This window comes from Protopterus annectens, chromosome 11.part0, assembly GCF_019279795.1.
Source record: "Protopterus annectens isolate FY-2018-M chromosome 11.part0, PAN1.0, whole genome shotgun sequence".
Lineage (NCBI taxonomy): Eukaryota > Metazoa > Chordata > Ceratodontiformes > Protopteridae > Protopterus > Protopterus annectens.
The window spans coordinates 715,606,555-715,633,536 of record NC_056745.1 but is presented as its reverse complement, the minus strand read 5'-3'; the positions used below and the strand labels follow the sequence as shown (position 1 = coordinate 715,633,536).

The 26,982-nt window shown below is 39.1% G+C and overlaps 1 protein-coding gene across 3 annotated transcripts in view; it reads right to left on the bottom strand.

Moving 5' to 3' along the window:
• Window positions 1-26,982, bottom strand: part of TBXAS1 (thromboxane A synthase 1) — a 2,652,798-nt gene that overhangs the window by 2,533,646 nt on the left and 92,170 nt on the right. For 2 of the 3 annotated variants that reach the window (XM_044088177.1, XM_044088178.1), the window contains exon 2: window positions 20,947-21,109. The exons of the other annotated variant lie outside the window; for it this stretch is intronic. In XM_044088177.1, the coding sequence (XP_043944112.1) occupies window positions 20,947-21,020 (74 nt within the window). In that variant the 5' untranslated portion in view covers window positions 21,021-21,109. The remainder of the gene's footprint in view (window positions 1-20,946; window positions 21,110-26,982) is intronic. 3 annotated transcript variants of the gene reach the window in all.

Below are 26,982 nucleotides of genomic sequence, written 5' to 3'. Positions count from 1 at the left end.
TGCTTCCTGTGGAATAAAGGAGACTAGCTGTGGGAAGTAGGAGATCTTACTGATGCGTCTGACAGATCCAGATTAATTTCTTTGAAAAGAGTGTGACATAAGCAAGTTCCATACAGAAATGGATAAGTCATTAATGAATCTGACAGAATTTCTTCTGTTGCTCTTAATACTATCTACTAATTGATAAACGTGCTTGTTTAACTTCCATTCATTCCTCCATTTTCTAACAGTTTGTTTTGGTGAGGGTCATGATGGCAGCAAGCTGGGTAGTCAGACCACACTTCTCTAACCCTAGCAATACGCCTGGCTCATACTGTTTGATGCCTAAGCATTCATAGGCAAGATGAAAAATATTTTTATTTATTTATTTACATTTGTTAACCGGGTAGTGTCCAACTGTGTCAGTAGCCCATTTTCAGTGGGGACCCGGGGAGAAAAGTTCCAGTAAATTAACAATTTAGTTTACAAAAACAAGTAGTCAAGACATGAGTAATTAATAAATCACAATTTTCAACAGTACAATTAACAAAGATGCTAAAGAAAAAAAGACTAATAGTTGTGGAAACATAATAACACATATTACAGAAATACAAACAACTGGATCTATTGTATAATCAGAACTCTATCAGAAATAAAGTCAAGTCAGTTCTAGGCATAAGGCACTAATTGTTTGAGATGCAGGAGCGTACAGAGTTGTGAAGGCATTTGGGAAGGAATTACTCAGGTGAAATACAGGGGCACAGCCAATTGCTGTTGAGATATTCTTTTAAGCTTTTTTTGAATGAGGAGATGTTAGAATCTTTCTAATATGTCCCAGGCCAGACCTGAGGTAACTCAAGCAACAACAATCTACATAAAACCCTTTGTAAAATGTGCCATATTCCAGAACACACCGATGTCACTCGATGCTCTTCACCAACAGATTTCTTATTATCTTAGCATTACTTTCCTACTTTTACCGCTATCTATAAGCTTCCAGTTCAACACTTTTGCACTCACTTCTTCATGCCTAACAATAACCACAACTCCGTGTGGAATGCTAAGGTCACTGCCATCAAAGAGTAAGCTTCATCTTAAACTGTAAACAGTGGGGTCTTCCACAAGACTCAACCAACATATGAAGCTCACTCCCATTTATTACATGTAGCAACCCCAACAAAGTTGTTATCACTTTAAATAACCTGTAATTAGTACACATTTTATAAATACTTTTTTCTTTCTCTATAAAACTACTCTGCACATCTATAGTTATTGTTTTCAATGCCTGTACATGTCAATTGGACTAAAAAATTTCATCACTATTGCAAGTACTAACTGCTTTAAGTTATACGTCTTTTTCTAAATTATTAACCAGGTAAGCCCAATGGAAACACTGTCTAGCTAAGTGACTTGCTCAGGAGCACACAGTTTGCAAGAGGAAATTGAGGGAATAATCCTGTGACTACAGGGCAATGTTCATTAACAGCTTGTAGCCTTGCTCACCTGAGCCTTTTGGTCCAAATCATGGTTGAAAAAAAGAAGTTATGTACTCACCATAGTGTTCCGTCTGAGTAGTTCTACTTCATTTGCCTTCAACCTGTGGGATACCAGATCCTTATCGTATCCGAGCCGGCAGCTTTACTAGCATCTGCTCTGAGCTCCAAGCTCCTCCCCTTACCCATAATACACCTCCACTACCTTCCAACCCCCAGATCGAGTTTGCTGAACCTTATATTGATACCCCGACCTGAAAAAATGCATTTGACCTATAACTGCAGCCCGTAGGCTGTTCATATGCCAAGGTCCAGGGGAAGGAGGGAGGGATGGTTGAAGACAAATGAAGTAGAACTACTCAGATGGAACATTATGGTGAGTACATAACTTCTTTATCTGAAGTACTTTACTTCATTTGGTCTTCAACCTGTGGGACAGTGTCCCCAGCTACTAAACTCCTGGGAGGCCCTCATGGAAGGATATTCCGGAGAACCGCGGAACCAAAGGATGCCCTCCTTCTGGAAGTCAAATCCAATTTTTAATGAGAAATAAATGTATGAGATGAGGACCAAGTAGCTGCAGAACAAATATCATCCTAAGAAACTCTAGACCAAAAGGCCGCAGACTTAGCCATCCAGTGGAATGAGCTCTAACTTAACCCAGAGGAGACATGCCTCTGCCCTTATAGACCTGAAGGATGCATGAAGAAATCCATCTAGCAACAGTGACCTTGGAGATTGTATCCTTCGATAAACCTTTTTTGGGGACACCTAACAATTGATCAGATTTACGGAAATTTTTTTTCCTGTGTACATAGAATCGTAACTGTCTATGAACATCCAGCAGGTGGAGTTTGTATTCCATCTTGTTAGTAAAATTAGGAAAGAACACAGGCAAACTGATGGTCTGATTGATACTGACTGGCGATGTAACCTTAGGAAGAAAGGATGGATTGGTCTGAAGGGTAACCCTATCTTTGTGAAAAATCATGTAAGGAACTTTGATGGATAAGGCCTGCAGTTCTGAAACCCTTTTGGCAGAGGTAATAGCCACCAGAAAAGCTGTTTTCCAAGATAAATATTTCAGATCTGCTGTTGCAGCAGGTTCAAAAGGTGGAGCATCCAAAGCTTGAAGAACCATAGTAAGGTCCCATGGGGGAACAGGATCCTTGACCAGAGGGCATAACAAAAAGGTGCCTTTAATAAAGGCTTTACATGGTCTGGTGGAGGCTAGAGAGGCAGAATTCTCAACCACATGAAAATGAGAAATGGCAGCTAACTGAACCTTGACAGTAGAAGAACTAGCTCTGTGTTGAAAAATATCAGCTAGAAAATCAAGAATGGTGGAAATAGGAGCTGTGAAGGGGTCTAAACTCCTTTGAGATGCCCAAAGGGAAAAACGTTTCCACTTGCTGCGATAAACCTTCCTAGTCGAAGACTTATGAGCAGCCACTAAAATAGACCTAACTGAGGAGGATAATCCAGGAGTCCTAGCAATCATGAGAACTGCAGCAGCCAAGCTGTGAGCTTCAAACTGTCCAGATTCGGATGAGGAACCCCTGAAGGGTGTGAAATCAGATCCTAAATGGGATATAAGATCCAAGTTGGAGCCAGAAGGTGAGACCAAAGGAAGGGAAACCATACCTGGCGAGGCCAAAATGGGGCAATGAGGATTACTTTGCTCTCCAGTCAACAAGCTTTCTGTAGAAACCTCAGAATAAGAAGTACTGGAGGGTAAGTATACAGAACACCGGGAGGCCAAGCATGTACCAGAGCATCTCTGGGGGACTCCGCTGGCATGGGGTTCAGAGCAAAATACTCACTGCACTTCGCCTTGGAAGGAGATGTGAAGAGATTGCAGCAAGGTTGACCCTACTCGTGGAAGATCTGTTCCGCTACTGAAAGATTCGGAGACCACTCGTAAAGCATCAGAATGGTCAGACTTAGCCTGTCCGCTAGGATTTTAGACCATCTCCGAATGTGTGTTGCGATGAGAAAGCAACCAGTGGAGATCGCCTTTTCCCATACTCTCATGGCCTTATGACAAAGGGGGTAAGATCTGGTCCCTCCCTGTCTATTGATATACCAGACCACTGACATGTCTGACTGAATTGCAATCGTTCCCAGAAGAAGAAAGGCATGAAGGGCCTGCAATGCTAGAAGGACCACCCTCATCTCTAGGACATTTATGTGCAAGCTGGTCTCTACAGGGGACCACAGGCCTTGGACTGTCCTGCCCAAACAATGCCCCCCACCTGAGTTGGGAAGCGTCCGTGGTCACTGTGGCTTGGGCCGGGGCTGGGACAAAGGGTCATCCCTCCAAAATGTCTGGAGAGCACATCCACCATGAGGGACAACTGACAGACTCAACTGAGTTGAACTGGATATGCCAATGGAAGTTCCAACAGGGACCATTGTACAGCTAGAGTCCAGTGAAGAATTCTCATGTGTAACTGGGCACACGGGAGAAGCAATATGGTCACCGCCATTAAGCCTAAGGCCTTTAACACCAATTCTGCCATAGAGAGATGAGAATGGTAGATCAAGGAGACATGCATCCTCAGGTTTTGTACTCTCTCTCTGAGGTCAGGAAGATTTTGCACTGTAAAGTATCTATGCTTGCGCCAATGTAGTCTATCACCTGTACAGGATCTAGGAGTGATTTGGATGCATTGATTGTGATCCCCAAACACAGAGCAATGATCAAGAAATAATCCCTGTTTTGGGAGAGTAGAAGCGTGGTGGGAGCAGCGAGGAGCCAATCATCCAGGTACGGATAGACCTGAATCCCCTGGAGCCTGAGGTGAGCCGCTACCACTGCCATCACTTTGGTGAACACCCTGGGGGGCTGTTTTGAAACCAAAGGCTAGGGTTCAAAATTGGTAATGACTGACTCCTAGCTGGAAGTGGAGGAACCTCCTGGAGCTTCTGTGCATTTTTATGTGATAGTAAGCATTCTGGAGGTCTAAGAAGCACATCCAGTTGCTCTCTTGCAGGTACGGCATGATGGACTGTAGTGTGACCATCCGGAACTTCTCTTTGGCAACTGACAGGTTCAGGATAGAATGGTCCAGAATGGGCCTTAAGTCCCACATTTTTTTTGGTACCAAAAAGAACCTGGAGTAGAAGCCTGATCCGGATTGATCTGGGGGGACGGTTTTGATGGCTCATTTTTCTAGCAGCTTGGAAATTTCCAGGCTGCTGCCTCCCTTTGCATGGGTGGTACATCCAGGAGGTGTTTGGGAGGTTTGGGGGGACCCACAAAGGGTATAGAGTATCCTCTGAATAGGATATGAAGCACCCAGCAGTCTGATGGTATTGACTCCCATACTGCTAGGTGCAAGGACAATCATCCCCCGACTGCCTCCAGAGTAGAGCAGTCGGGCCACCTCTCAGGGTTGCTGCCCGGGTCTGTCTGAGAAAGGTTCTCGAGACCCAAAATTCCTCAGACCCCCTCTGCCCCTGGGCCAGCATCCATTCTGTCCCCCACTGCCTCTGGGGGAAGAAGAGCCCTGAGTGTCCTGGGAATAATGTGACTTCCAGAACCACATCTTCTTTTGCCCTCTCTGGTCCCGGGAAAAGGACCTTTGAGTGTTCGAGAAGCGGATCCCAATGGCAAACAGTGTCTTCCCATCCTTCTCACTCTGGACTAACGTCTCTTTGACGGTCTTACCAAAAAGAGTAGAGCCGTCATAAGGGGCATTGGCAAAGGATGCCTTGAAAAGTTCCAAAAATTGACATAATCTGAGCCAGGCGTTGTGCCTCATGGACACGCCGGACTCAGCCGCCCTAACCTCTCCTTCAGTAGCATGTGAAAGGAGTCGCTTGGACGTGTTGGAGACTGCTTTCAAAATGGCCATCCTCGCGGAGAACGAGACCCTGTCCTCCTGCGACATGGACTTAGGGGGAGACTCCTCCAGCTCCTTTACCAGGTCACGTTGGAGTCTGGTGACAAGGGCCAGGTAGTTCAGCGCCCTAATAGAAAAGGTAGCTGAAGCGTACACCCACTTCCCTAGGTGGTCCATCATCCATGACTCTTGGTCCGGAGGATGAACAGAGGAACTCTCCTGGGCAAGTTCCTTCTTTGTGGCTGCTGCTACAAGCATAGCATCTACAGGGGAGCCCTTGTTCCATGCTGGCCTATCTGAGGGAGGACTCAAAATCTTGTCAGGCCTTTTTGGAAGTGGTTCCATGGTGTCTGGCTCCTTCCGTGCCTGAGAGGTGACCAGATCCACCAAAGGATCTGTGGGGGGACACCCAGGAAGTAGATGGGCCCATGCCGAAAGCCTCCAGGAACAAGGACTCATCAGAGGAAGGTTTGGGGGCAGACCAACCTCCCCATTGGCGAAGGATTTCCATGATGTCTCCAAAGGAGACATCCTCGGGAGGTGACCTAGGGGAACCTTCTCCATCATCCAAGTCTGTATACTTGGTGAGGGACTCAGGGGAGTACACATGCCTCATGTATGCTTGCAAGGCACCTCTCCGGTGGGGCTCTCCGGGGGGACTCGCAAGCTACTTGTTCCTCAGGGGGAACCATCTAGGGCTCCTCGAGCATGGGCCGTCCCTCTGATAAAATGATGGGGATCATAGAAAGAGCCAAGGGGGTCTGGGCGGAGTCCAAGGGGATAGTCAGGGGTCTCATTCCAATGGAGAGAACCCTTTCTACCACGTCAAATGCCAAGGGAGAGCGAACCTCCTGAGAAACCAATAAGGAGACCGGTTTCCCCGGGCTGATGAGAGAATTGAAGCCGGGCCCGAAGTGGATAGAGCTCCGAGGGAGGGAACTTGGCCCGACAAAGGCAGAGCCGATGAAAAAAGTTCCACTCACTCCGGCTCCAAGAGTGGCTCAGATCTGAGCTGGTTGGATCTGACATACACCAGGCAGCTGTCGGCATTGAGGAGGCAGGTACCGTCTGCGCTGACCCCCTGACTAAAGCCATCCTCGGATCCGAATACTCTGAACCCGATGGATGGATCGGAGAAGGAAATATTCATTGGAAAAAAGGAAGCAAGCTCCCCCCTCTGGAGGGAGAGAGGGCTGGCAAGACCCCCCATCTGGATCTGAGTACGAATGAACCTCCTCATCATTTTATCCATGTCAACTTCGGATAAAGACCAGGTAGACCTCGATGAGGCCACGGACTCTGACCTTGCAGGTCGGGGCATCGACGCCTTAGAAGCTGAGTGTGTCTCCTCTGGCTCCAGGGGAAACTTCGGAGATCGGAGCCGAGGAGAGTCACGGATCCTAAGAGTTTTGACCGATGAAGGAAGGTCAGGAGATCTCGTACGTTTTTCCCTCGACTTCGACTCTCTCCGCTTCTCTCTGCCCCTTTTCCACTCTGCATCTGCAGGCTTTTGCACAGGAGGTTGAGTCCCAGCCTGGGAGGGAGGAGAAGCCAGGGGAAGAGAAGAAGGGGAGGCGGCCACAGCAGCCGCTGTGACCGGAGCTGAAGATGAGGCAACTGTCTCAGAAGGGGGAAGAAGGCCTTTCAGGGCCAACCTGGCCTTCCTATCTTTCATGGCGCGCAGGTTAAACCCCGCGCAAATAGCGCAGTCTGTGCTAAGATGAGCAATGCCCAAGCACATAACACAAAGAGTGTGGCCATCTGCAGGGGTAACTTATGGCCACACTCAGTGCATCTTTTAAATATCAGCTTATCAGCCATGGTATCAGTGGGAAGAATAACTGAAAAAAATATTTCTTTCTCACTGAAAGCACCCACTCACTACACTCACACACAGAACACACTGAGGTGGGGAGGGGAAGCAAAAAACACACACAACTACTCTAAATTAAGCTAACAACTCTAAAACTAGAAAACTTGACACACCAAGCAAGGGGAGGAGAAAGGGGAACCTACACTATCACTACCTAAAGTTAAGAGAGAAAAAAAGAGATTTTCTAAAAGTTTTACACCTACTTACAACCTGGAGCTCTGGAGATCACGATGCTTCAGCTAGCCGTGGCAAACGAGATCTGGGGGTTGGAAGGTAGTGGAGGTCTATTATGGGTAAGAGGAGGAGCTTGGAGCTTGGAGCAGATGCTAGTAAAGTTGCAGGCTCGGATCCGATACGGATCTGGTATCCGACAGGTTGAAGACCAAATTAAGTAAACTACTTCAGATTGGTCATTTGGCCAGACAATCTATCCAGTTAACAAACAAACAGGCAAGCACACAAATAAGTAAAAAGATAAGAGGATGAGGAAACTCTACCTTATGCATAACCCCACTTCCTCCTACTTAGTCATAAAGCCACTGATCATAGGCCTTATGTTCATTTCTTTATAAAACAAAAGTGTTAACCATACTACTACAACATACCTAGCTGTACTTCTCCCCTACTATGGTGGCATACAGGGAGGGCTGCAGAACTGACTATGGCTCAGGTGACCTCAATTTGGGTAGCATCTTGGGTACTTGGTGCAGGCAAGGAGTATTAGCATGCCCATCCTGGGGGAAAAGGGAGGTTCAAATGCTTGTGGCATGCTGGCATAACTGATCTCCTTGGTGGCACCAGGAAGACTACAGTGTGCAATTCTGCCTCTGGGTGGATGGGGCTCTCTTGCTGACATTAGCTCCTTGGTAAAGTGAAAGGTTTGACAGTGATGATACTCAGTGCACATTACACCCTTGGGGTATTACAGGGCATGTGTCAAAGGTTTGGAAATTAAAGGGAAAACACTCAGTAGCAGCAGAGTGATGCTGCCTCAGGACCACCAGTTTCCTCACCAAACATGGACTTGGGTAGGAGAAAGCTTTGGAGAGCAGGAGGTTCTGGCAGACCCAAAGCATGAGGGGGGCCCCTGGGCACAGCTGATGGTCAGCTGCAGCTGTGCGGAGACAAAAAATATAATATACCCCTGTTTCTCTTTCCCATAACATTTGGAAAAGTAAACCTCATTCAGAATTCTAGAGAACAGAAAGCTGTTTTGATATCAGAAAGATAAATTTCTGCATGTTCAGCCTCTTTCCTCTAACCTTCTTCAAAGTGGCCCCCACATCCACCAATGTAGTTATGTCACTTTTCCCTTGATGAATTTCCTCTGGTCTTCTTTTATTGATGCCAGGAACGTTTTTACTATTCGGCAAGCTAGAACATAAGATTTAGCATTCATGTCTACTACAGGTATTGGTCTGCAACTCCCTGGCATGGATCCAAATCCCCTTTGATAAAGCCACTATTTTGACTTTTCCCCTTCCTAACCACATTACACACATTTGTTAATGCAGCCACTATTACCTACTGCTAATTTCAATACAGCTTTATTATTAAGCTATCCTCTCATGTAGTCCTTCACACTGATGTTGAACTTTCCATCTTCCAACTTTATATTCCTGTGCAGATCTGACTAAATCTCCATCCCTCTTTAGTAATGCTCCACCTTAGTAATGCATGTTAAGTCTAATCCTACCCCTACACCTACTCTAAGCATGCACTTTACCTTAAAAAAACACCTTTCGGTAACACTACCACTATACAAGACAGCTCAGATATCAGCATGTGTGCACACACACTCATACACAAACAAAGCACTAAACCTGTCCCTTTATTTAATCCTTACCCTAATCATAAAATCCACACACACACACACACACACACACACACACACACACACACACACACACACACACACACACACTAGTATACAGACTAAATGTATCCCTTAACCTAACCCTTACCCTAACCCTAAAACACACATATACACATTAACTCCCAGTCCACCCAAAAAGCTACTTACCTTTGCTAACCAATCCAAAAATCATCCAATCTGACATTTGCATAGATGGACATCCACACAAAAGTCATTGCAGTTTACATAGTTGCGCATGAGTCCCTGACCAAGTGAATTGTGATCGCATGTATATATCGGTATTTATTTATTTATTTTTGAATGAAAGGATCAAAATACTTTTCTTGATATCTAGCAACATCTCAGGGATTTTTCTGTATGTTGTGGGAGGCACACTATGGCAGCCTGAGAATCTGTGCTATAGCATTATTTCATTATGTGCATGTAATCCAACATATCAAATTCTCTTATTTCACTTTCCTATTTTCCTCCAGGACAGCCCATCTAATTATGATTTCTCATTTCCACGCCCTTATTTATCACTGCCTTTTTTTTCTCTCCCCACAGCTGACCATCCATCAGCTGCCCCCAGCTCGTCTCCTTGCTCACTGGCTTTGCTGAGCCCAACTTAGCCTCCTCAAACTCAACCTAAGCCACATCTGGGTGTGGTGATGAGATTAAGGATGCTGGTGCAGCATCATACCCACATCTGGGTGTGGTGAAGAGATTAAGGATGCTGGTGCAGCATCATACCCACATCTGGGTGTGGTGATGAGATTAAGGATGCTGGTGCAGCATCATACCCACAATCTGGGTGTGGTGATGAGATTAAGGATACTGGTGCAGCATCATACCCACATCTGGGTGTGGTGAAGAGATTAAGGATGCTGGTGCAGCATCATACCCACATCTGGGTGTGGTGATAAGATTAAGGATACTGGTGCAGCATCATACCCACATCTAGGTGTGGTGATGAGATTAAGGATGCTGGTGCAGCATCATACCCACATCTGGGTGTGGTGATGAGATTAAGGATACTGGTGCAGCATCATACCCACATCTAGGTGTGGTGATGAGATTAAGGATGCTGGTGCAGCATCATACCCACATCTGGGTGTGGTGAAGAGATTAAGGATGCTGGTGCAGCATCATACCCACATCTAGGTGTGGTGATGAGATTAAGGATGCTGGTGCAGCATCATACCCACATCTGGGTGTGGTGATGAGATTAAGGATGCTGGTGCAGCATCATACCCACATCTGGGTGTGGTGAAGAGATTAAGGATGCTGGTGCAGCATCATACCCACATCTAGGTGTGGTGATGAGATTAAGAATGCTGGTGTGGCATCATACCCACATCTGGGTGTGGTGATGAGATTAAGAATGCTGGTGTAGCATCATACCCACATCTGGGTGTGGTGATGAGATTAAGGATACTGGTGCAGCATCATACCCACATCTGGGTGTGGTGATGAGATTAAGGATGCTGGTGCAGCATCATACCCACATCTGGGTGTGGTGATGAGATTAAGGATGCTGGTGCAGCATCATACTGCTGCCAGAAAGTGTGACCTTGAACCTGCCCCTCTGTGGCAGCCTGGCCAGCTCTTGGATCACTGCTCTCAAGAGGTGCATGTGCATTTCCATCCATGAGCAACCTCACAACTAAGCAGCTCAACACTTATGCAGCATGAAGCTGCCCACTCTTGTACATCCAGACAGCCTCCCTCCCCTCAAGACTGCTCACACCCATCCTCTCCCTACAACACCCCCAGTACCAGTGCCACTAACTGAACTTGGGTCATCTGGGGTGTTGTAAGGTTTTATCCCTTTGTACATCTTGGCTGCTGTGTTTATCACTACTTTTTGTAAAACAAAAATGTAACATGTGGTCATGCCTTACCTTCAGTATATCTACCCATTGTCCCAGTCTTTTGAAACCCCTTCAAACAAATCTAGCCATGTTTAGGTATACTAAGTATTAAAGTCCCCTATTATTTGCCATTTCACTTCTTCCTCTCCTTTGAAAATATCGACCAATTAAAATTGCTTTTCAACTCTACCTGATGATTAGGTGCATCCTATCTTTGTATTCTTTTCTTAAAAAATGAACATCCCACTTAGTACTGCATCTTCACTTTCTCATACAAACTTAACTGCTCCATGTAGTATTAATTAGTCACCAGAACTCCTTTCTTACTTCCCTTTTCACACAAATCGTCCTTATAACTGTCTAGTCTTGCACCTGCAGTTTCAACATTTCATTTCCTTACTTTGATGTCCTGTAACAAATAACATATTACATTTCTGACTATTTTTTTTCTGGATTTCCCCACCATTAACAGATGAGATGCACCTTATATTCTATGCAGTGTTATTGTTTCTGGATTCCCGCATACCCCCTCCCAACTCTTCCGCTCCACATTACTTTATGCCATTCCATCCTGAGCTAAGCAACAGTATGTAATATTTGATGTAAGCATCTATATTTAGTGCTGAATGGGTAAAAAGCTAGATGGCTACATTTGGTTTACAGCTTTCATCCATTAGAGCTTGATTTCTAAGATAATACATCAGCTCTTACAGCACCTCACCCTCTATACTTTCCTCCTGCACTTGTTTAGTTCATATTGCAACCTAGTTAAAGTACTGTGATCCTTCTTTCCTTGTTTTACTGATTAATCCATTCTCTCCCTACTATTGCTTCCCCCTATTATCTTTTTATGCCTTATCACATTTGGCTAACAATCTGTAGGTGAAAAAATTTTCCCCTTGAACCCAACATGTATTACTTACAACAGCTGCTTACATTTGTGCTATACATGTGCAGTAGTGGGTGGTCACTTCTTTCCAGTCCCCTTGCCCTATAAATTAATGTCTGAAGTGAGCCATATGGCAGGAGCAGTTACTCATCAATGTAACATGGTTCTCCTAGTTCTGCTTATATACACCAGGCACAATTAGTTACCAGACATTTCTAACCCTAAGCCCATCCTCTTTAGCCAAGCCATTGATATTTTATGGGTTTTGATTTCTGCATATCACCCCTACACTCACTTGCATTCATTTAATAACAGCAAGATGCCCTTGCATACTGAATATATCATCCCCATTCACTGCTTATGCAAAATGTATCAACATATTCCTAACACATAATTAAACATATGGCATCTAAAAGTCTCATGCTAAGACTAACAGCCCTAAACTCTTCCTCCTTTAGCCAGACTATTAAAATTTTCTGGGCTTTGGGTTTTCCTTTTCACCTTCATCTCACTTGTATTCATTTGACATCAGTCAAATAAATTCTGCACAGTGAATATGTCACCTATAATGTTGCAGCATATGTTTAATTTGCAACTATATACATTTATTGCTAACAACAAGCTAAAGAAAAAGTTCTGACAATCATATCTGTCTTTAACTGACAAAATTAAATTAAGCTAAATAAGTAATGTTTTATTTCAGATTTGGTAACCAGAATAGTCTGACTGGATGAGAGCCCCTTTTCATCTTAGTCTCAGGGAGAATAGCTCCAAGATACAAGGAAATTGTAAAGTAGAAGATTCAACAACTAACTTTAACATTACCATATTAAAAATAACAGGATGTCAAAACTTACAAAATTAATCTAATATACTAAACACATATACTAACATTCTTATGCATAATTCTTATGGATACAGCAGAATATATTGAAAGTATGTATGCACTTTTGAATGATACTAAAACATATATAGTCATATCTACTGCTGAAATATCCAAGATTATACAGAATGTGCATGATAACATCTACGATCTCCTTATGTGCAGACAAGTGGAAAAAGAGTTATATGATTTCTTAGTTATTGATTTACCAATGATACCTTGTATGAAAGGCTTACCTAAGGTACATAAGGGAATATTTCCACTTCCAATGCGTCCGATTGTTTCAGGTAGGGGATGGGTCACTTCCCATGTATCCATATATCTAGAGACTATATTAAGACCTATAGCTGACTCCATCCCCACCATTCTTAAAGATACATATCATCTGTTGGATGATATTCGAATGTTCAATGAGAATCGTATAGAGGCATTGGATAGTTGTGTTTTAATAACCTTAGATGTTAAAAACCTCTTCACTAGTATACCTAATGAAGATGGTTTGCAAGCCATAATGGAAGTGTTTAATTCAGATACAGATTTCGATACAAATGAAAAGATTCTGTTACATTTTCTTTTACAAATGGTTCTTGAAAATAATGTATTCATGTTTCAAGACAAATATTACTTACAGCAATGGGGAGTAGCCATGGGCACTCCCGTTGCTAACACTTATGTTAATTTGGTTGTCTTTAACTGGGAGAGGAATAATTTGTTTAGTGATGTAAGATATACTAACAATATCAGAATGTATAGAAGATTTGTAGACGATATTCTGATTTTATGGGAAGGTACTTTGGATGAATTCAAAATGTTTTTAACATATTTAGATTCTACCACCCAGTTTTTAAAGTTTACTATGGAGTGGTCTTATACTCACATTAGTTTTTTAGATATCAACATTGCAATGAATGGACATATGATAGAAACCAGTTTATATAGGAAGGCATGCTGGGTGAATAACCTTTTACACTACAACAGCATGCATCCTAGACATGTGTTCCCAGGCATAGTCAAAAGTCAGTATATTAGAATAGGGAGGTTATGTGATAACCCACAAGTGCTCACCAAAGAAGCAGACAATATGGAGAAGCTATTTTTAGAAAGAGGCTACAATATGAAAATGTTGCATGATATCAAAAATGAAGTTTTTTCAATACATGATTCTGCAATTGAGTCAACAGCAAGACATAAGACATTACCCAGCAAATTTAAAGCTAAGAAATGGATAACATCCTCTGTTAATAATAGAGTAGCATACATAATGCAATATACAAACGACAACTTTGATTTAAAGAATATAATTAAACAAAACTGGAAGCTCCTAACTATAGATGAAGTAACTAGGAATATAGTAGGAGGGCAACCGAGATTTACATACAAAAACTCACCTAACCTAAAAAGATTGCTATGTTTCAAAGAAGGAAAAGGAAATTCCAATGAACAGATACATTTTAACACTATGGGCACCTTTCCTTGCACTAGATGTAATATGTGTCGACATATCAGTGACAAACAAATATACAAACACCACAGAATGGATTTTATGTTTAAACCCAGATTTTATGCAAGCTGCAACTCCATGAATTTGGTATACTTAGCGACATGCACAAAATGTGAAGCATTCTATGTTGGCCTAACCAAGAGAAAATTTAAGCAAAGGATATATAATCACATTTATGAAATAAAGAAAAAGAATGACAAGAATGCTTTAGCTAGACACATAATTGAATTTAGAGAGCATAGCTTTAAGTTCAGAGTATTGCAACTAGTAGGTTTGAACAAGAGATGGGGTAACAATGTGAACACTTTAGCAAATATTGAATTGTCATGGATTTTAAGATTAGGTGCCCATTTACATCCAGGCTTGAATCAAAGTATCTGTATCAAACCAGTTTTAGATAGCAGAATATATAAATAATGATTTTTATATTGATATGTATATAAATATTCTCCTATTTTTATTTGAATTTTTATTGAAATGTTGCCGTAAATCTGCTACTCACTGACATACACCTTGTTTATAAATTAATATGACCTTCATTAATGTTATTGAATTCATGAATGCAACATATGCAAGATTTTATTATGATGTCACAACTTAAATATTATTAGTTAATGGATTATATTGATTCAAAATATCATATTTAATGTTTAATTATTTATTTACATTTATATACATATATATTTATACATTTATTTATCAGCTGGTATATATGTATATGTATTTATTTACATTCAAAGATTTTATATATATATATATATTTATTTATTTATCTAATATTTAATATAAACACATATATATTAGTTATACGTGTATATATTCTTGTCATGAAATTAATATAGACACATACCTATATAGTTTTTTAATGTTTACAGAATAATATACTATAGAATATGGCATCTTTAATTAGGGCCCAGGCTGTTTAATAATATAGGAACTTTTTATGCATATGTGTCCATTTGAGAGTTTTAAATTTTATGCTTTTTGTATTTTTATGTATTTTTTATGCATTTTTTATGCATTTCCTTCATGCATTCACTTCTTATATACTTATTTTTATTTTCATAAAGAATTTATATATATATATATATATATATATATATATATATATATATATATATATTTTCATATTTTATATTATCCTTATGAACAATATTGGTTATTTATATTGAATGGTTTTAATAATTAAAATACCTTATTGTTTCTTAGAAATATAATATTACTATAGGCATTGTTGTAATTCTAAGATCTGAATGACAATGTGAATAAGTTACTTGAGCTTGTTTTGCACTGCTTCTTTACATACATAATTGTGAGCACTACTCATCACTTTAAACCAATTAATTGATTGAATGATTAATTGAAATTGATCTGATTTAATTGATTTTTGCTGGGTATATATACTCTTTGTAAATGTTGCATAAATGTGAAGATCTGAGGAAGCGCACTTCAGGTGCGTGAAAGCGCTTATCTGTTCGTATTTTAACAAATAAAGAGTTCGTGTATGGCATTTTGAAGTGGTTCTGTTTCCTGGCTGCTGAATCCGTCAGTGTTCTCTACAACATATTGTTCTTCTTCTTGGCTGAGGATTCTACTGGTACCATCCGGTATATTTATTCATTTCATTATACTAAACACAGGCTTAGAATCATAAACACTGATTTTTAATTGGGAAATAAAAATTAGGAAACTGGAAAATATATTAAAAATAGAGTAGAAAGGGAGAAATATGGATAACTGAAGTTGTAATGTTAAGTGTTCGATGCTAAAAGAGTTACATAGTGTACAAAAGTAATGACAGTATCAAAAAGTTCCTAGATTATGAGTGTAGACACAGGTGGAAAGAAATGGCATCTTATTGAAGACTGACGGGAAGAGAATGGAACATGCAGGAGAGATGCAACATTTATATCACAACAGCTTGTCAAGCGAACTTGTCCACTAGGTACAGTTAGCAAGTTCTCTTTACATTGCCAAAGGCATGACTGAGATTCCCTTATGTCCCTCACAATAAAATAACACTTTGATATAGTGTCTACAACTTCATTTTTAACATTTACATTTACATATATCCCATATAAATGCATTAGAAATATTAATGGCATGATAGCCTTAACTGCTTTTTCTTTAATGCAACACATTCAACACTGCATACAAACATTTCAGTTACTGACCTTTCACTTCACTTTTACAGACGTTACTAAGGAGTTTTCCATCACACAAATAATGCCTTGTTTTAGCAATTGCTATGAGAATTTTAATAAAGTCTCTGCTGTTCAGTTCATTTTAATCTGTTGCAATATAGAACTCTTTGCTTAGCAACTTTTAATCCTTCCACCAATCAGATCATTTGGGAGCAACTCCTTGTGGACTCTCTTCTTGTCAAGGTTAGCACTAGTAAAGACAGTCATGTTTTTTTCTCTCTAACTTCAAACTGCCACTATCCTGGAAAGCTCTTCCATGGTTCAGCTAATCACCCCAGTTCTTCCATTCTTTGTGATTAGTCTTCATTTTCTGGAGGAATTTAACCATTTTTTTTTCTGCTTTCCTCATCTTTCATCATCATCTCCCTCCCTGGGTGATCTTATTTCCCTAACTACCAGTTTATCTTTTTTTTTTTGCCCTCTTCTGATTAACTGGACAAATGTTATATCACTTTTTTGTCTTCTTCCATATTCTTTTTTCTTTTAAATTTATATCAGGCCACAACACCTCAACCTCTTCCTATTTATGCCTCCTGGAAGAATGATGCTTCCACATGTCTAGCATTATTTGTTCTGATTTCTATTATTAACTGTCAAACCATGCTACATACGAGCTATTGAAAGATTTCATCTTATGGCTTTCATGGTGGACAACACAGTGATGTTGATACTCGACATGTGTGTAGTACAGCTGAAGAGATACCAAATATTCTTCATATACCATTTTATTTTGCTTTCATAATGTTCATATTTCCCTAAATGCCTCAACAATCAAGCCAGACAGATAGAACCACTTAGTCTTATATGGATTAATAAAATGCAGCTGACACTATGTTTGTAGCTTGAATGTTGTTTAAATTTACTATGTACTGTTTATTGTGACTTATAAAATTGAGTCTAAGTCACAGAATGTAATGAATCCTGTCCCAGCAGAGATTACATGGCACTGAAGAGTCTGCCATACAAACTTCTTTACTCATACTTGTGGTTCTACAGACATGAATAATTGCTTGAATGGTGAGGATATAACTTGACGGTTTCAAAAAGACCAGGATGCAGCCACTGGCAGGTAAGAGCTACATGGGGCAGTGCAATGATACATACTACATGACTCTTCCTACTCCTCGGGTAATAGACTATCAATTTACACCCAAGCTAGTACAAAAAGAGATTCAATAAAACGTTGCACTTCTGTCTTCATCTTGTACTTCAAAAGTTAAGAAAGCCATACTGAACACAACAGGTAACCTAGACCCTGCTCTCACATTGCCTCTGCCTGTGAAACCTATTATGATGCTGAAAGTTCTGCAACCAAATTAAAAGATGTTCTGGTTGTTAACATCATATTCTGTCCAAAAGAGTTTGAAATGTTCTAAGACTATCTTACCCAAAATTGTGTGTCAGTGTGTTTATGAAGTACATTACATTTGAATGGAAGAAAGCAATAAATACTTGAGAAAAACAATCAGAACACCATTCACATTAAAATATCTGCCTTACTACTCAGGCATCTAAGACAAGAGCATCCTAAAGCACGTCTGTATTCTATTACTACACAACCCAAAAACCATGCAAGTAACTATACACTACAAATCCGAACACATGTGAGCATATTTATGAAAGCCAAGTAAAGTCAGACAATTTTAACATTGAGAATACCGTTCTTGTTTAACTATGTGATGTAACACCAATGAAGAAGAAATCTGTATGACAAATGCAATTGGTACTTTTCCGTTATTGGGGCAACACACTATTTCTCATTCTGTATGGTTCTGACTGCTGTAATCATTCGCAAAAATTCCACACATAATGATTTTAAGTTTAAGGCACTATCTTTTGGGAAATCAAACAAAACTTTTCCGTTATTGGGGCAACACGGAATTATCGCACAGCGGTTAGCCCTGAAGCGGTGTTTTTGACAAATTTCCCTTCTTTAACTGTGCGGAATTGTAGAGGCCTGGCTTTCATGTGAATTTTTTTACCTTAGTCCCTTTTCTTACTCCCGATTTTAAACACTGCTGCTCGCAGTGCATCATTAAACATGCTATTTAAAAATATTAAGCAGTCATGTAACATATGTGGCTAAAATGGGAAAAGCACTCAAACAGGGACTGCAATCTTTAACTTGTATATGATGGCACTATCACACATGTGCTGTAATCCTCCCAGAAATTGCCAACACGAAATGGAATCAGATATGCCTCTGAATTGTATACCCTTCCAGTTCAGTTTAACCCATGCTGTACAATGGGTTGTAACAGGCAGAAATGAGTTGAGTAAAATAGCCTTGTTTTACCTGCATATGTATGAATAAGTTATGTGAGTATCTGCAAAGAACTCTTTTTCTCTTTCTTGGACAAAATACTGGGTATTACACACACTATGGCATTATTAAATACTATCAACCAGTTGTGTTTTATAATAGGAGTGGGAAACAGTGCCTGAAAAACTGCCATTAGTCCTTTCTTTTATCATTTTTTTCCCTTTGAAATGTGTTGTCAGAAAAACTGAAGGCTATACCCACATCAGCAGCAACACAGCGATCATCCCGCCCACGTTTTACAATTCCAACTGCTCATTACAGCTGTTGCCCGATAACGGAACAGTACAGACTTTTTGTATATATTTTTGTGCACTGTATCCAGACTTTAAGAAGTAAACTCATATACTTTATTTTGGATTATGAGTGAGCCTTCTGGCCTGGTCTTGAACAAAAGTCACCAATAAAGTCAACAATAAAACAAAATAAGCACCTTAATTGAGATGTGAACTCAGGCTCATCAGAATACTATGTTGATACATTAACAACTGCATTACTGAAGGTCCTTTGGCCTCTGCATCTGTAAACATATCTTTTCATTGCCCATTTGTCTCAAATAATTATGCATCATAAATTCACAAAAGTGTGTTGAGCATATTTTTCAAAACACATAAATACAACTATGTATCACCATGTGAGGAATAAAACATGCAGAATATTACTCCACTTAACAGTACCAGCTGTGTCAATGAGGCACACAAGTCTTGCACTCCTCTTAAGTGGATTTCAGCAAAAGGACTCTGAAGATAGCATGCAGACAGACAAATAGAAAGAAAGGCCAAATAAAGAGAGACACTGGAGAATGGAGAAAAGCAGACAGCAAACTAGATGCAGCTAAATAAAACAATGTCAGAACCAGCAAAAATTAACATCCAATGACATGTTCCAGCAGCAAAAATGCTGTGGTAAAGGACAAATGTTGTGTCTGTTGGTACACAGACTCAGTCTCCATATTCTAGTTAACAATTTAATGACAGTATTTTCAAAAATGTGAAAAAAGAATCTCCCAAAATATGTATATTTTCTGAGTACTGATTTGTGCAAGTTTTCTGAAAGTAGCTGTGTTTATCTGGTGTCAAATGTAAATATACTGAAAAGTTTATATACTTAAAGAATACTAAGTTTATCACAAAAATAACCAATGCATAATTGTTCCGTTTATCAGAAGTTCTGTAAAATCAGTCGCACATGACTACCTTGCTACACGGAATGCAAATGTGCAGAAAAACTAAGGGCACACTGTTTGCGTTGTTACATGTATGTTTCTGGGTATATCTAAACAAATGACCGGAATGTGCCTTTGAAAATATTTCACAGAGTGCATTAACATAAACATTGCCTTATCTATAACACAGCCAAAGCAATACAGAATAAGTATGCTATATCCAATTAGGTAATGACGTATGTTTATCTTACTTATTACATGTATCTTATTTATTATGTCAGCCTACTTAGGCTGATCAAAAACAAACACTTTCAGCCATGAAGTAGACAAAAGGCACATTAGTAAAATAGAAAAGATTACATACTTATATTACTAAAACAGTGTAAACAATGGAGCTAATTTTAAGATGCCTTTAAAGCATAATACAAGCCACAATGGAAACAACCTTGCACATCTCCTACTAACATTTTTTTGGGAATAATTTAAGTTTACTATTAAGTGTTAATAATTATGTAGCACTGTATGATTCATTCTTACATCTAGTATGACTATATTTTTTCGGTAATGTATCATAACTAAAATGCACTGTCTGTTAGCCCAGGACAAGGTGACAAAGAGTCCATGGTAGATCAGTCTATTTAGCGGGTCTATATTAAAACGACGAAAGTTCGGAATTTGGAACACTCACATGAGCAGAAATTCAAGAACTCGAAATCGCTATTGTGGGGGGTTGCGGCCCCCACACCCCCCACTAAATATATATTCCAACTCCGAGATCGCACTACAGGGAGGAAAGGGCAAATATTCCGATCTTCACTGTACTGCAATCAAAACATAATGACATCAAGTTTCTGAATTTCCAATCATGTGAGCGTTCGAAATTCTGAAATTTCGTCATTTTAATATAGACCCTACTTAGCAGTTATAAGATATGCAACAGTGAATACTAACCTGTGTTATGGCATTTTAACCATCAGCTTGTATTCAATATTTTCCTAGCTAATAACAATTCTTCTGTGCCATTTACGATGCTTCCACTCATACTGTTACTTCTACACCTACCAGTAAATGAGTGCCACAAGGACTACCAGAAGCGCTACTGTAATCATTGATGTAGAGTCCTCTGTAAACAACATGGTCCTTCTCACAAGGTTTCACTCTTCCTTCTTCCACAATCCACGTGATAGTCTCTTCTGCTCTTTTGCAATAATTCTGACAAATGAATCTGTAAGGAACATATACTATTTATTATGGAAATGTCTGGTTATATATACCTTATTCTGAATTTTGTGAGTCTATCAAGAAGACAGCTTTATGAATATAACATTTTATTTCCCTTCTAAGCATTCCCTGAAAAAGCCCTTTGGAAAGATGTTATAAGATATCCTCAAATATTACACATGAAGAAGGACATAACCAGAAACCAGAGCTTTAACTAAATAAAAATCAATTTATTTAAAATAAAAAATGGCACATTGAGAGCTTTCATCCCACATGTTTACCAAGACTTATTCAAAACACATACATAACAAGTCAACTTCCTTTTATAAACTCAGTGGCATCACTTCCTAAAAACACTTAAAGATCCTTAAAGGATATTAAAAATATTTTAGAGAAAACTTTTATAATTATGAAAAGTAACAACTTAGTGTTCAATACAGTGGGTGAAAAAACAAATTTAATTTATAAGACGGCAAGTAATCTTAAGTGCTTGATTAGTAATCTTTGAGTAAGACAGGACTGGGTCTAAACAGTAACACTGAGCAGCTGATTGCAGTTCTTTTTGTAAGTGGATAATGTTCTTTATTAGCCCCCCGGTAAAAACGGGATGAGATGTGGCAGAGAGAAACAGTGTGGGCAATCAGCAACATCTGCAGCATGAAACTCAGTGGAAGTACACATTTATTTACCATATTTGTGCAATTTGTCATTGCATTTCAAATGCTGGTGGCTGAGGAAAAGCTACTAGGCAGGGCATAAACATAAAATACCTGGCCTCACAGTGTGATTTGTGCCTAGCTTACCTTCCAGGCAGAGTAATTAGCCTTTACTGGACAATGGGTGGAGTCCCACAGCCTTAGATATGCTTAGAAATCTAAACATAATTAAAATAGAAAGCAAACTATTTATCAAAAAACTAACTGTACATCTAAATAAAAAAGATTAAAGCTAAAAGGATTCAGTAATGACAAAGAAGGACGCAGAGCTCAACTAAAACGTACTAACTTTAATAAAATAACAAACAAAACAGACAAGTGTTTTCGGGTGAAACCCTTTTTCAAGTCTAAAACATATCAAAATTACATAAACCCTTGAAAAGAACATTCCACCCAATCATGCTTAACATGTAAGTAAGTTGCCAGTCTACAAAAAGTCATTATTTGTTAAAATAAATCTTTCATCCAGTCATACTTTGGGTATACTCTCCATACCACTGGTTAAACAAAAACACTGAAAAACCAATGAGTACACAATAAATTCATCCAACCAAAAACTCTGTATACCAGTTTAACATATCTTATGACAAATATATTCATGATGCGACTACTGATTAAACTCATTCTATGACCTAATCATACTTAGTAAACAACTTAGCATCATCGGTAAAAACATACCCTAAACAACCAATATATGTTGTAGACAACTTCAACCAATCAAAAGCACTGTGAACCAGTGAACTGTATATTAAAAAGAAATATATTGAGAATCTTGAGCCGTGAATATACAAACCAAATAACAACCATTAAACAAAGCAAATAACCTAACCAAAACCTTCCACTAGTAAGTGCATTTCCAATGAGTAGGGAAGTCCAATAATATCATAATAAAGGTGACAAAGCATTGATTGTCCAGTGTTCATCATCAACCAAATAAGGTATCACAGATAAAACATCCAGTCAATAAAAATAATCTATCAATGCCAAACAATAAACAGTGACATCTAAAAAAATGGAACACCTATAGAAAAAACACCACCTATAAAAAGTACATATATCACCCGGTGACCACCAAAAAGCGCTATATAAAATTAGAAAAATATATCACAATAATAAATACAGCATATCCACAAAGAACATGTTAAAAAAGTTTACGTCAACTGTGTATCTACATAACTTACTCAAGTACTTCTAAAAAAATACACACAATTAAATAGCCAGTGGTCGTTCAAAAAGTTCACATTCAATCAAAACTGTCAATAAATGATCTAATAGTAAATGTTGCTCACACTACCAAGCACTGAACATTAAAACCAGACAGGGCTATACAGCCTTTCGTCTTGTAATGCATTAAAATAAATCAAAAATACACAGATCAATTAAAGAATAATTAACAAATACAAAATGATGGCTGAAAAATACAAATAACCAGCGAATGTCTCCAGACAAAATCGTTTGAGCTACCTGACTCATTAAAAATAGTTCAGATGATGCTGAATAGCTATGCACATATTTATCAAAATGCAAAACACCTAATCTGTATATAAAATAATATATAAACTCAGTCGCTGATCAAGTAATACATCATAACCAAAAATAAATAGTCTAAATAATCATTGGTTATTCAAGAAACTCACATCCAATCAAAATTTAATTACATGATCAAATAAAATATTGTTCACGCTAGCGAGTATTAGAAATTGAAATCACACATGGCTATATAACCTATCACCTTATAAATTATTAAGATAAATAAAACATATACCAAACAGCTAGGAAACAATTCACATAAACAGAAAGACCAATAATGTCTGAAAAATACAAGCAGTAACCAATAATCTCCAAGCAGACGAAAGTGAGTGAACTACCTAACTCAGTTAACTGAAAGTTGGCTTTCTGTTTATGTAATGTGAACTACCTCTTGCATGTCATACGTGTTGTTATTGGCTTTCTTATGTTATTCTCTGATACTGCTGTATCAATGTTATTTGCACTTTATTTCTCTCGTTAGCTGACATTTGTAATTTCATTTAGGCTGCACTTGTGTGGTCCTAAATGACAATCAAATTTCTTTGAATCGTGAATTTTAATTAGAAAATGTATAACAAAATCAAAATTTATTCTCAGGTGCTTCCACAGAACACTAAATAATTCAGCGACCTGTTTAAGATTATACAAAAAATGCAAACGGGGCAACTGAACTATAGATCCTATTTGTGAGTGCACAAATCATTACACTGCCCCCTTCATGCATCCCATATCTGTGAACAGAGTTTCACAATGGACTGCAGGACATTGGAGGGACCAAATTTTATTACAAAAGTCCATTCAAAGTTTATGATCTTGTTTTACCACAGGCAATACAGTAATGCGGAAGCCATATCACCACCAGGGAGTGAGGCTATTCTGAATAAGTGAAATGTCGTAATGATGCCAGGATGACAACCTCTGTGATTGGTCTCTCCTCACAGGGAATGACTGGTCTGGGAAAAGTTTTTTGCTATGGAATGAATGAGCCAATTGACTGCTGGTAGCTGATGATCAGCAAGCAGAGTGGTGCCAAAAAGAGTAAAATTGAAAAAAAGTAAACAGACAACACACCTTGACAGTAATAACAACAAACACACAAAAATTCAAAATAAAGCTAGAGAGCATATATATATATATATATATATATATATGTATATCTATATATACACACATATATATATATATATATATATATATATATATATATAGGGTCTATATTAAATCATCAAATGCTTAGAAAAGCGAACGATGATTTATCAACCCCATGTAAGTGAAAGCTTACAAACTTGAACACTTAGAACAGTGATTTTTTTCAAAGGGGAAAAAAATCTCTGTTCCAAAAAAAAAAAAAAACACTTAAAACATAACATAACATGGGCTCCTACTTAAATATACCAATTCCGAGATCGCACTACAGTGACAAAAACGGCAAAGGAACGGATGTGGCCAAGCGATTTCTTTCCCAGTGAAAGAATTCACTTATATGCCACTTCATCATATTGCCTTTTCGTCTTTTCAAGTTCGACCAAGACGCATTCGAAAGAAAACGTCTTCGGTCATCTAATAGGAGCCCTATATATATATATATATATATATATATATATATATATATATATATATATATTACTCTCAAAATAAAGCTAGAGAGTATATATATATATATATATATATATATATATATATATATATATTTTTTTTTTTTACCATTGCTCTCTAGCTTTGGAGTGTTTGTTGTTATTACTGTCAAGGTGTGTTGTCTGTTTACTTTTTTTTAATTTTACTCTTTTTAGCACCACTCTGCAGGAAACTTGAAGGAAGCCGCCCATGTCAGTATACATGAATGCTGTGTATGGATCCTGGGACAGACTGGCAGGATTCTTTTCTCAGCTTTATACCCACTGAATGAATCAAAAGGCTCCAACTCCCCTGTCACCCTGATATGGATAAACCAAGTACTGACGAATGAAAGAAAATGAATAAATGCTTAACAGCTTTCTTCACAAAGCTTGACTTCTACAACCCCCATTTACATTCCATATACAGGATATATATGAAACAGGCACTACTTTAGGTGAATGTGAGAATAAATCAAGAATTACTGGTTAACTTGCTTTGGTCTCTGGGTATCTGTTGTGGCATAAAGTGCTTCCACATACTGTACCATTAACATGGACTTAAGCAAATTTAATGGGGCTATTGTAAAAGAAAATACAGAAACATACTTTTTTCAAAAAGTAGGAAGCTATTTAATGGCACTTGTATACTGTCCAAAAAGTACACCTAGAAGCATAAACAATCCCTTCCAACTTTCAATGCATGTGTTGTCTACTGTAAAATTAATTTCTCAGATAATTAATTCTTTTATGAACAATCTTCAACTCAGAAATTGTGACAATGGATATAAGTGAGCCTCTCTGCACCACTTTAGTCATGCGAGTCAGCCCTAACCTAGCCCTGCCCCTAACCCCAACCATAGGATCATAAGATCATAGGAGATTACTTGGCTATTGACCAGGAGGTCATTTTAAGCCTAGCCATTTTATCCCAATGTAATACCATAGAAATGCTAGTTAGTACCCAAGATTGCATTTAGTGATGACTTCCCATGTTCAGGAGGGCTGTGGGCTCTATCCCCTGGTAAGAAATGATGGTGCCCATCCACTCGTCCAGCTTTCACCTGAACAGTGTCATAGAGGTGCTCTGTTTCACATGAATTGGCAGCCTGGTCCAAAGATGTGGCAGTCATTGGGAGATAAATCTGTCCCTCCAGCATGTCCTATTTAAGTTGCAGACCATATTTAGGTCCCTGGAATGGGTAGCCCTAGTCCCATTTGATTTATAGATATGCAGCAAGTTCATTAGGTTTTGGTCTTGGATTGCTCTGTAGGCCAGGCATAAGTCACCCTTAAGAAGTCTATGCGATTCAGAGTAGCATGATTATTACTATAGTCGGTCTGTATAAGGCACATGCTGAAGCCCCTTGATCTTCTTTGTTAGAAACCTCTGAGGTCTCTCTAACTGCTGCAGGTGCTTAGTACAGTTTATGCCAAATGGGGTATTATACTCAATTATTGGATGGATAAGTGCTGAGTATAGGGGGGTTATAACGTCTTTTGCTCATGAGGCGATGCCTTTACTAATCAAGTGTGCTATGGAGAAGGCTTTCCTTACTACAGTAGATACATGGAAGTCGAAGTTAAGGTCACAGTCAACTTCTGATCCCAGGTCTCTTACCACTTTATGGGTACTTAGGGTATTGTTGATTTGATAGTGTGAGGGGACATTGTTTGTGCCAAAGGGAATGATGATCCATTTCTTTGCATTCAGTTTGAGACTGTTACTAATACACCAGTCATTGCTCTAAGTGAGACCCTCCTGGAGTATGCTGACATCATTTGGGGATTCAATGACTGCACCTAATTTGCAGTCGTCTACAAACTTGGTCAGCCAAGTTTTGACCTACACTTCTCCGAAGTATATATCAAACAGTAGGGGCCTAGCACTGACCTCTGTGGCACCCCAATGATAACAGATCTGCTGTTTAATGTGGAATCCCCCACTTTCATAGTGTGTGCCCGGTTTGTGAACCAGTTGGTAACCCATCTTACAACAAAGAGGTTTAAATTCAGCT